The sequence below is a fragment of the Myotis davidii genome, unplaced genomic scaffold (assembly GCF_000327345.1).
Source record: "Myotis davidii unplaced genomic scaffold, ASM32734v1 scaffold309, whole genome shotgun sequence".
Lineage (NCBI taxonomy): Eukaryota > Metazoa > Chordata > Mammalia > Chiroptera > Vespertilionidae > Myotis > Myotis davidii.
In genome coordinates, this window is record NW_006383013.1 from 3446619 (window position 1) to 3459037 (window position 12419).

At 45.3% G+C, this 12419-nt stretch overlaps 1 protein-coding gene across 2 annotated transcripts in view; it reads right to left on the minus strand.

Annotated features, from left to right (window-relative positions):
* Positions 1 to 11366: 11366 nt before the first annotated feature.
* The window catches only part of ALKBH1 (alkB homolog 1, histone H2A dioxygenase), a 22090-nt gene continuing 21037 nt past the window's right edge, over positions 11367 to 12419 (minus strand). For both annotated transcript variants that reach the window (XM_006778833.2, XM_015558036.1), the window contains exon 6: positions 11367 to 12389. In XM_006778833.2, coding sequence (XP_006778896.1) covers positions 11960 to 12389 — 430 coding nt within the window. In that variant the 3' untranslated portion in view covers positions 11367 to 11959. The remainder of the gene's footprint in view (positions 12390 to 12419) is intronic.

Consider the following 12419-nt stretch of genomic DNA (forward strand, 5'->3'; position numbering starts at 1 on the left):
TTCAAAGCCAACCCTTCCAGTCAGCCATCAGTTCGGGCGATAGCTTGAGAGCTGTCCAAACACCAGGCACGGGCGCTGTGTTCCACGCTGGGGATTCAGAGACAGGAGGACAGGATTCTCCCCGGACGTCCTCTTAGGCAGGAAACAAGAGCTGCCATTGAGAAGGTAGCTTGAGGTCAAGAGAGAGCACTTGTGACCACAGTGCTCTTTCACTTGCTGTCCATGTGACGGTGGACACGTGACCAACCCGTCTCCTCTGTTTCCTCATCTAAAAGGGGGATGATAAGCTCCTCGCTTTTAGGGTTATTGCGAGGATGAAATGAGGTAATGCTTCTTGAATCCTCAGCTGAGGGGCTGGCATTCAGTGCACTATCTGTGTTGCTATTACTCTGCACAAACGTGGTCAGGGGAACCCACAGGGGGCCAGGGAAAGCCACAAAGGAGCATGAAGTGGGTCATTATGGAGGAGTAAGAGTTTGTTGGGAAAATGTGGGCAGTTTATCACCAGCAAAAGAAGAGAGGCACGAAATACATGTATGGTGTTGGTGAAGAGCAAGGGCTTAAGCACAGGTGGGTATTCAATCGGGAAGCAGAGGTGGTGGGAGGAGGTGGTGGCCCCGTGTGTGTGTGTGTGTGTGTGTGTGTGTGTGGTGGGGGCGGCGCATGGCAGAAGCTGGCTCTGAGTGGCCTTGGAAATGTCGGCTGGCTTTGCTTTTGAGGTTTCTAAGCAAAGAACAACAGGATCAGCTATGTGTCCTGGAGAATAGGTTCTGCAAGAGGTGTCCCTTTGGGAGAGCGGCCAAGAGCTTCTGGCTGTTGTCCCCGGACTGGTCACTAGAGGGAAGCCTGGGCTCAGAAGTGGTGCCCCACTGAATATTGTTGAGAGGCTGCTGGTCCCTGACCTCCGAGAAGGGGTGTCCCAGGGGCAGCCAAATCCCAACTCCCATCAGTCCCTTACACAGTCTGAGACAGACCTGCTGGATTATGGACAAGGGCACTGGCAAGTTAGGAAGAAATGCCCTGATGTGCTGTGGGAACCTTGACCTCCATGCATCTGACAACTGACCTCTTTTCACCCTCCCAGCTCATCCTCCGTTTCTTTCTGTCCCTGCTGCTGGCCCACACCGGGTGTGTGGACACTCCAGCCTCTGGGGCCAAGTTTTCTCCTCACGCCCACAAGCAGCTGCTGTGGACCTACACTGGTAGGAGGATGAGCGGTGAGGACTCCACCGGCCCAGGGAGCAGGTTGGGCCATTTGAAAAGAGACTCCTGGGGGCCTAGGTGCTCAGAGCACAGACTAGAAGGGGTTGAGGGCTCTGGGTAGGCACTTCCCGCAGGCCTGTGAGGAATCGCCTCAAAGGAAGGGGCATGGTTAAAGGACAGACCCTGCATGAAAGGATCTTATACACAATGCCCAGCATGATGCCTAGCAATTAGTGGGCTTTTAATAAAAGCTACTTAGACAAATGAGTTCTTCTTCAACTCTCGATTGGCTTGTGTGGCAAAGCCCAGTCACTTTCCTTTGTTGAGGGCTCTGTGTTGTTTTTATTTATTTTTTAAATACATTTTTATTGATTTCAGAGAAGAAGGGAGAGGGAGATAGAAATATCAATGATCAGAATCATTGATCGGTTGCCTTCTGCATGCCCCACACTAGGGATCAAGCCCACATCCTGGGCATGTGCCCTGACTGGGAATTGAACGGTGACCTCCTGGTTCATATGACAATGCTCAACCATTGAGCCACACTGGCGAGGGGAGGGCTCTGTAGTTTTAAGAAAGATGTACAAGTCCTTTGACACACTCCTAAAGAGATGGAGCCTAATTTCCCTTCTGGACCAGACTTGCTTGCTTCTTTTTTAAAATTGATTTTAGAGAGAGGAAGGGAGGGAGACAGAGAAAGAGACAGAGAGAGGGAAACATTGATTTGTTGTTGTACTTAATTGGTTGATTCTTGTAGGTGCTCTGGCTGGAGATCAAACCTACAACCTTGGCACATAGGGATGATGCCCCAACCAACTGAGCTACCCAGCCAGGGTAGACTTGCTTGCTTCTAAAGAATAAAATGTAAGTGATGGCTTCTGTGGTCCTATCCCAAACATGACACATGATCTCTGTCTTCCCTGTGGGGTTGGCATCCCAGTAGTTTTAGTCTTCTGCCTCTCCTTGTGTTTCCTGGGAACTCTTGATTAACTTGGTACTTTGCACAGTGCTCTGCACATACCAGGCCCTCCCTCCCTCCTCAGGACAGAATGAAAATGAGATGCTTCACCCATGGCATTTTGAGACTGAGGTTTTATTTTCTCTTTAGCTGGTCTTTTTTCCCTAGCCTTTGGATAGGTACTGTTTTGTTAAATCACCAATGCTGATGGATCCAACCATCTTTACAAGAATACCATATACATGTGAAATCATTACTCCTCTTTCACAAAGACCATACCATAAAGAATCATTCCATTTTATGGATGGGGATGTGGTTGCAAATAACTTAATGACCCTCAAACGATGGCAGAGAGCCAGAAGAGAATGGAAAATCCTGTCATCCATTTTCACAGCTCAGTAATAACATATCTGTCTATTTCAGATGTCATGCTACTTGCCCACAATATCACCAGTCAACATCATCACATCGCTAGCCTTGGGCATCCCAATTTACATTTCCTCACAGTTGATTTTTTTTTTTAAAGCTTGCCACAATTTAGTATTCCAGATTAGTAACCTTAAGGTCAGCTTCGACTGAATTAGGTGTCAACAGAATCCTCATCACTCCTTCATGTCTTTTAGATCCACCTATTCATTTATTTTAAATATTTACTAGAGTGGCACATGAGCACAAAGTACAGGATTACAGAAAGAGTGAGGGGTGCCCATGGTCATTTGTTTAAAGGCTACAAATGCTTCCCATCCCAATATATAGGCCTATTGCAATCTATCTCACCAAGATAGAGGTCTGTTTTCTCACTCCTCGAGACTGGGCTGACCTCTGACGTGCTCTGACCAACAGAATGTGGCAGGTGTGGTCTCGGCCCTCTGAGGTCGTGCTGCTGGGACAGCTCTAAGGAAGCCGGTCTAGCCCACTGCAGTAGGAGGTCATGTAGACTGAGGAGCCCGGCTGGCAGCCATCGCCAGCTGAGGACAGCCACGTCAGTGAGCTCAGGGGAACCCAGTGCAGGCGTTACCTAGTCAACCCACAGAGTCTGGAAAAATAATACTGTTATTTTAAGTCACTAGGTTTAGGGTGGTTGGTTATGCAACAGAGGATTACTGAAACGGCTCTTCTCATCCCTCTCTTGTTAATCCTTACCCGAGGATACTTTTCCAGTGATTTTTATTTTTTAAATATATTTTTTATTGATTTTACAGAGAGTAAGGGAGATAGAGATAGAGAGTTAGAAACATCCATCAGCACACCCCCTACTAGGGATCCAGCCCGCAATCAAGGTACATTCCCTTGACTGGACTCGAACCTGGGACCCTTCAGTCTGTGGGCCGACGTTCTACCCACTAAGCCAAACCTATTAGCGCTTTCCAGAGTGGAAGGAAGCGGGAGAGACAGAGAAAGAGAAACATCGATGTGAGAGAGACACATCAACTGGTTGCCTCCTGCACGCTCCCTGACCAAGGTCACTCCCTGACCAGGGCAGGGGATCGAGCCTGCAAGCAAGGTACGGGCCCTTGACCGGAATTGAACTGGGGACCCCCTCAGTCCACAGGCCAGCGCTCTGACCACTGAGCCAAACTGGCTAGGGCTCCTCATCCCTCTCTTGATCCCACTCTTCTCAGACCTTTCCCCACACATTATAAAAATCCATGTGTATAAGTGGTAAAACTACTCATGGTAAAACACCTAGTAGGATCACACTTTACATCCTGGCCTATTTTCATGTGAATATATACGGATTATATACATACCTCTTTGAAATCTCTACAGTTCTCCCTTGCAAATGTGCAGCCATTTATTTACCTATTCCTTGTGAATGGACATCTAGGCTATTTCAGATTTTTTAGTTACAGATAGCGTTGCAATAAATATTCTTGTGCCTTCATGCCTCCCTGTTCTAATCCATCCTGTCCACCACAGCCCGAGTTAAGGGAGGGGCAGAAACATCATCATTGGGTGCTTGGGGCCTCTGGGTAAGTACCTGTAGGGTGTTGGCCAAACCCCTGTCCCCTCAAGAAAACAGAAACATCTGTGCACAGGGCCACCACTGCTCTCGCCCCTTCCCCCATCCTCCTGAGAGGATTCATAAAGGAAGATGAAGATACGCTGAGTGTGAGGAACGTTGGAAAAGCATATGGACCCCAGCAGGCTTCTATGTGGGCCTGTCACAGGGTTTGCACTCAAATAGCACCCTCAGCTCCCTGGAGTGCAGTGCTGGCTGGGGTGCTCTTGGTGTCTCTGTGACTGGCCGAGGTGCTGCAGGAAAGGTTATAAGTGTCGTGTGTGCGTTGGGTAGGAGGGCAGAGAGTGAGCTTTGCTCCTGCAGAGGGTTTCTGCCAGAGCTACGTGTGCATGCTGTGGGGCTGCTGACAGGGTGCTTTACGTGCCTGAGTGTGGATGTGACCAAACTCAGGTATGTGCTGCTGTTAAATGAAGCGAGGCATTGCCATGGCAACACAGCTCTCTGCTCCCAGCCAGATGCCAAGCCCTTAAATTATATTTTTCTGGCTGAAAGCGCCTCGATTGCCTCTGGTCTACAAAGCAATGGGACTGTGGGGGCACCAGATGCCTCACCCTCATCTCCAACCTTTCAACAATGCCCAAGAGGTGATAAGAGGGGGAGATGTCGCTGGGACGCTGATGAATTTGTTTGGGGGAGGGTCTGGGAGTAGGCTCAGGTGAAGGGGACTGGGGAGAGCCATGGACAGGCCCCACCTTTATTTTCTCCTGGTCCAATGATCTGGGGTTAACATTCTCCAGCACCTCATTCTAGAAGGGAAACTGTGCAATAAATATCAATAGGGATGCTGATAGTTTCTTCAACTAATCATTTCCTGTCCTTTTACCCATTGTCCTTCCTTTGTTGTTTTTTTAAAAATATATTTTTATTGATTTTAGAGAGAAAGAAAGAGGGAGAGAGATAGAAGCATCAAATGATGAGAGAGAATCATTGATCTGCTGCCTCCTGCATGTCCCCTACTAGGGATCGAGCTTGCAACCCAGGCATGTGCCCTGGAATTGAACTGTGAGCTCCTGGTTCACAGGTTGATGCTCAACCACTGAGCCACACTGGCTGGGCCTTCCTTTGTTTTTGAAGAGGAAAGTATCCCTGCCTCCTTGGTCACAGCTGACTGGACTGGGGGCAGACAGCTGACCTGAAGAATACCAAGCTGGCTTTCCTCCCGCAAATTGGATTTAGGTTAACTATCTGCACACAACCAACCTGGGAGGTCGGGGACTGAAGATGCCACAAGGGGGCAGCCTGGTGTAAAAGAAATCAGCCAAGAGGGTCCAGTCAAAAGGAAGACAGAGGGAAGCCCATATCAGAGAGGGAGGGAGGATGGGAGAGGGAAATACTGCCGGTGCTGTGATCCTGAGGTCTGTTCTGATTCTAGTTCACAGGGAGGCTGGGTGCTTTTCCAGCCCTTGATTGCTTTTTGTAATTTGATAGGTGTGGGAGGAGAACTTGGGTGCTGGAAATGTCTTTTCTAGCCACATTCCCAATTAGGATAAGCAGAGACTCTCTCAGAAAAGGTTGCTTGGACACATGTATATGCAAAATGATGCTGTTACCTTTCTGCAGTCATTTGCATAGGACTTTTGTGATATGCAATGCCACATTAAGAGTATGACAAAGAAAACTTTCTTCAATCATCCAACATGTTTTATTGAGCAGTTACTATGTACCAAGAGTATTTTATTAAAAAAATATTTTTATTGATTTCAGAGAGGAAGGGAGAGGGAGAGACAGATAGAAACATCAATGATAAGAGAGAATCATTGATTGGCTGCGTCCTGCACGCCCCCCACTGGGGATTGAACCTGCAACCCAGGTATGTGCCCTGATCAGGAATCGAACTGTGATCTCTTGGTTCATAGGTTGACACTCAATTACAGAGCCACGCAGGTCAGGCAGCAGTATTTTATTTATTTTATTTATTTATTTTGTTGTTAATCTTCACTCGAAGATATTTCAATTGTTTTTTTTGCTTGTTTGTTTTCTTTAGGGAGAATGGAAGAGAGAGGAACAGAGAGAAACACTGATTTGAGAGAAACACATTGATTGGTTGCCTCATGCATAAGCCTTGACCAGGGCCCAGGTCAAGGAGAAGCCTGCAACCAAGGTATGTGCCCTTGTCTGGTATCGAACTCGGGACCCTTTGGTCTGAAGGCCGAGGCAGCATTTTAGATGTCAGGGAAATATCAGTGAACAAGACAGAAAAATGCCTGCCCTTGGGGAGCTTATTCTGTGGAGGATACATATAATAAGAGTGAACAAAAGATGTAATAGCAGACATTGCTAAGGGCTTTGAACAAAATAAATGAATCTCAATATGAATTGTACAGAATCATAAACTATTAAAGTCTTCACTTTCCCAGACATTTTTATTCCCACAAGATCACTTGAAATGAGAGGTAATAAATGGTCTTTTGCCAGACAGAAGGGAGAGAAGCTAACTGTGGCTCCTTCCTTGTCAGCTTTTAGGTCACTTCCTGCAGGAAGCCTTTTCCTACCCACTGTGGGGTAAGTGCTCCTTCCATGGCACCTTGTACTTGGCCCATCACAGCCTAGATTACAGCCTGTTTATGTGGGTGTTTTTCCTACTCACTGTAGGACCTGCCCTGCGGGCAGAAACAATGCCTGTCACAAGCATACAACACAGTGACTCACGCTTCACAGATGCTCAATAGCTGCTGTTACTTATGTAACAAGGGCTGCTGACATCAGAGGCTGATATTTCTTTTACCCCCGTAGCAATTGTTCCACCACTTGACCCTTCCTAAGGCAGGAGTAGTTGGTTAATGACATAGATATGGCATGACTATCCTCAGAGAGAAGAAAAATCTTGCATAGCCAGAAACCCAGGGGAGATGGTTTGTTCACTCCTTCCCAGCTGTTGAGGCTGGAGCCTCGGCGTTAAGCACCTCTAAAAATGAAGAAGCAACGTCTGTAGGGCCTGTAGCTGGTGACTGGTCGCTGCTGATGGGAACAAAGGGAAACAGCCACCACTGGCTGGGCACACCCGCAGGCCCCATCTCACTGTGGGGGACAGATGGTTACCAACTAACACCAGGGAACACATAGTGCACCCAGGACATGTACAGGCTTTGCCGTTCTTCTCTCTTACTCTCACAGAAATAAAAAATCTTGGGGCTGTGTGGCCTTCAATGCTTTCTGCCCAGCCATTTCCCTGGACCAGTGGTTCTTTTTAGGGGACTATGGCCATCAAACATTGGTTCCACCTTAAGGCTGACCTAGCAACCAAAACCCACATCTAATATTTTCATGGTAGAGGTAGATCAAGGTTTCTGGGCACAGCAAGCTACGTGAGCTTAGGATATGCAAAAATACGGTGGAGCTTGGTCCTCTTGTCTGTATAGGTAGAGGACCCCCCTAGCCACTTCCACCCCACCCCCAGAATCCAACCCAGAGACCAGAACTAAAGCCTCTGTAGAAGCAGCTGAACAGTTGCTTTCTGCATCATTTAACACAGCATCAGATCTGATCTATAATAGGAAACTCTAATTACAGAGTTGAAAGATGAAGTCCCTCCATTTTTTATTACACTAGGGGCCCAGTGCACAAATTTGTGCATCTTGAAAGGAACTGTGGGCCATGAGGCTGCAGTGGGTAGAGGGGTTGGTCTTGGCCCATCCTCCATGCCCCTGCTCAGCCCCTCCTGCCGCAGCCCTGCTCCCATGTGCTGACAGCACTGGCTCCACTTGCACCTGCTGATGGCGCAGAGTGATTGGGGCCGGTGCCAGCAGCAGGTGTGAGTGCTGGGACCACAGTGTGCGGGAGCAAAAAATTTCCAGTAACCATCAGCACCCTGCTCCCCCGCCCCCACCTGCTCCACCATCCCTCGCAGCCAACACTCACCATGTTCCGTGCATGCCCCCTGGTGGTTAGCGCACGTCATAGTGACCAGTTGTTCCACTGTTCAGTCTATTTGCATATTAGCCTTTTATTATATAGGATATGATTCTTTACAGGGTTTTCTATGCCTAATTAAAACATTTCTGTAATGTATAAATATGTTCTTATAAAAATATCACACAACACAAAAGCATCAAGAGTAAAAGTCTTTTTATCACCTCCCAACCTTTCTTCTCCCAACTATTACATTTGGATGTATCTTTCCCCCATTTCCTTACAAATATGTATGTGCATATTCAGAAAATAGTCTTGTTTAGTTTTTACTTGTTAGGTTTTTTTACTTTCATAATAGTTTTACATAGTTTTTACATTATACATATGATCTTCCATTTCATGTTTTTCAATAACCAGTGCATCTTGGAGCCCTTTTCATGTCAGTACATTCTTGTAAAGAGCTGCATTGTATTAATATCCTATAGAATGTATGAACATAATTTAAATAACCCTTTTCCCACTGATTAAAATTTGGGTTGTTTCCAGTTTTCCACTATTATGAACAACATGATAATGAACATCTTTTTACACATTTCATTGTATCCCTGTTTAGGCATTTCCATAGGGAAAATACCTAAAATCCCTGGGTCAAAATTTAGCTAAACACTGATAATAGCTTTATAAATTTACATTCCAAATAACTTTATCAATTTACTTCTCACAGTAGTGAATGGGTGCCCATTTTCACACATCCCACCAACACTGGACATCCATCCATTCAACAAATATGTATTGAGCAACTTCTATGTGCCAGTCACTGTTATAGAAAACTAGGGCACATCTATCCCTGTGGCACCCATAGCCTGGTAGAAGAAAACACTAATTATCATATTCTCTTAAAAAGCATAATTTTCTAAGGGGACATATGTAATACTTTCAATAAATTTTTAAAAAGCATTCTTTTCTTATTTTGTCACTTATGTAGAATGCTGTCATAAATATTATGAAAAAAATACAATATGGTAAAATTAGAAATGCCAGTGGGACTGAGATTTGGAATAGTCAATATTTGAGCCTCCCTTGAGGGACATGAGTGCAAATCTTGAGGAGTGTTCTAGGCAAAGGAAACAAACCGCCTAGTGCAGAGGCTTGGCTAGGAATGTCCTGGGCCTGTTCAGAGGTGCAGCAAGGAGGAAGTGCGGCTTGAACGGAGTTGGTGAAAGAACCAAGAGGAAACAGGGAGGTCAGCTTAGGTAGGGACTTGCAAACTGAAAGGATTTGGCTTCAACTCCAACTGAGGAGTGACATTAGAAAGTTTTGAGCATGAGTGACATGATCTGTCTTGAGTGTTAGCAGCCTCACTCTGGCTGCTATGTTAAGAACAAACTATGAGAGTAGGTGGTGGAGACAAGCATGGAAGAAGTCAGTTAGGCGGGTATTGCAATAATGTAGTTGAGAGATTATAGTGGCTTTGGCCAGTGCAGTAACAGTGAGGTGAATAAAAATAGGGTTTGAGTGATAGAGGAGTTGAGACAAATGATAGAGGAGTTGCCAAATGAATGGGTAGAAATTTATATCTCAAGCTTTAATTTATATTTCCCTAACTACTAGTGAGTTTAGCATCTTTTCACATGTTTACTGGCTATTGTTCTCCTAAAAAGTTCATTTTGTTTTCCTTTCCTATCCTTTGGTTGATTTCCTTACCAAAAATCTTGCCCATGGGGTAGCTTTGTTTGCTGTTTATCTAAAATCTGAAATTAATTTCTCATTTTAAAATGATAGCATTGCAGAGCTGGTACGTAATACAGGATTACTTGGTAAAAACCTCCTTATAGACGAGCAAACTGGGTCTTAAAAATAGTAATTGTGGCTCAAAAAAGGTCAACTGGGCCTCAGTTTAGTGACTTATTCAAGGTACATAGGTATTGGAGGTGTTATTAAAGCTTAGCTTTCCTGATAACCACTCTATTTCACTTTCCATCGACAGTATCATTTTATCTTATTAAGAACTCTGTTTTTACCAATAAAACAAATTGAGACCTAACAAACTCTGCCCCATGAGGGCTCAGATTTGGATAGGATAGTTGATCAAAAGGAGTATCAATAAAGATTTACTACCCAGGCTAAGAAAATAGACTTGCATTGCTTTTTCTCCCACTGTAACCTTTGAAACAGAAGAAAATAGGTGAGAGGTTTTCCTGCTTAGCTCCTCTCGCCCGTCACGCTGAGATCAATAATCATTCCCCAGGCTCCTTTCTGCCTCATTACCATTCTAATTTGTCTTAGTCGAATCCACTTAGGGTATTAGGGTTTTATTTTTTTCCCTACTGTAATCAACAACCTTTTAGATTAGGGGAAAAGAGAAAAGGATACGACCAGCTTATTTTAGTGAAAAGGGAACTGGGAATATTAGAACATGTGAACCAAGTCCTGCCGAGCCTGTTCAGCAATACGTGCATGTCACACTGAAGGCCTGGGACCCTTCTAGGAAAAACCCGATGTTGGGTGCTAGAAACAGGCAAGAGGCTCCGAGATAAGCAAGAGAGGTGAGAGGATCCATCTTAGCCAGACATATTTTAAAGCAATTGGAAGATCAGAGACTGAAAGGGCTTCAGACGGGAACAAAACTGAGGAGAGCACATTTAGAAAGGTGGGTGGACACTTTACAAAGGTGCTGCTGCTGAGCTCAGTGTGTGCCTGCCTTCAAAACATCTCAAAAGCCCAGGCGGCGTGGTTCAGTGGTTGAGCATCGACCTATGAACCAGGAGGTCAGTTTGAGTCCCGGGCAGGGCACATGCCTGGGTTCTGCCAGCTGGGTGACGGTGAGTAAAAAATATATTTTTAAAAAACCCCACAAAACCAAAAAACATCACAAAGGCCTTTTTCAAAAGTAATTTATGTTCACTATAGAGAATTTTGAATATATATTATGTATTAAAGACCTAGCCTTTTCTGTACATGTGCACATTACACACATCAACACTGGTAAAATGGTGTGGTCCAATGGAATGTACAGTAATTTAGCTTAGGGTATAGTGAGTTGAGTTGGTGAGGGTAGAGAGATTAAAACTCACACTTTCATGTATTTTCCAAGTTGTCTGCAACCAAAAAAAGACAGCAGTGACTGGGACACCAAGGAATAGTCTCTCCTCTGAGACAGCCCCAAAGAATACCTAGGGCAGAGCATGTTAAGCTTGCAGCCCGTAGGCTGCATGCCTCCTTTACATAAATGAGGCATGTGGCCCACCGATCACAAGTTTGACATGCTTGGTAGGGCTTCAACAGTGAGAATAATACAGCAAGTAGAAATAGAAAAAAACAAATCCCAGATATACTAACCCTCAAAGAGAGATACAGATCTTTAATTTAAAATTGAGTAAGTTTAATCACGGAGAAGAGAGTTACAGGACATCCTTGGACTTTTTTAGTCTAACAATTAAAATTGCATTTAAAAGCCAACAGCAAGAAGGCCAGAAAAGATGGAAGATCAAAAGATTTGATGTTAATTGGAAGAATGAAGTGAGATGGATGGTTGATTCATGGAACCACAATTTTATCATAAAATCACTAGATGGGGTGGTAGGAGGGCTATTATGTTTCCCATCAATAAAATGTGAGATATTTAAAGACTCCACAGACATGGAAACTCACTTCTACCTCGCTCAGAGGTAATGGCAGGGGCTGAGAAGGCTGTTGTGGAATGTCACACCTCCTTGGACTTCACATACATTACTGCTTGAGCAGGACTGAACACCTGTCTGGTCCAGTCCTGGTTAGGCAGGCATGTATGTGATGTCAGTTTACTAGCCACAATGGGTTCCAAGGCAACAGTGTGATCAAGGTGAGTTCTTCCTGTCTCTGTTTTTGGCTTGTCTTGGTGCTAAAGTCAATGCAATACAACAGCATGGTCATTTACACTCCAAGTCTCAGCTGTCAGGGTTTAACCTCGCTCGCTTTACGTGGCTCTTCTCGTCGTCCAGATGGCAGAAACCTTCGGTGGTGATGCCTCTTTTATTCTCTTCCATGGGTTCCAAAGGGAAGTCCTGGTCTGTGGCCAGTACCTGTCGGACAGTCATGTTAACACGAGCAGTTTTCAAGTAGCTGGAGCACACCTGCCAGTCCTCCATGGAGCAGCACTCTACCACCGAGTCCCTGGGGAGGACAGCCGGGGGAGGTGTTTCTAGGCAGCAGGGCAGACTTTCCCCCTGTGAACTTGGAAGGACCTTTGGAACTGCATGGTTCAACAGGCGGCTGAAACCTGACATTACCATGATGTCACCGCTGTGCATAAACATGGCTGTGGGGGCTTCATCTCTTTTGAGGCCACCCAGGAGGAAGATGGCAGACTGCCCAAAGCTACAAAAAAAAAAAAAAAAAAAAAAAAAA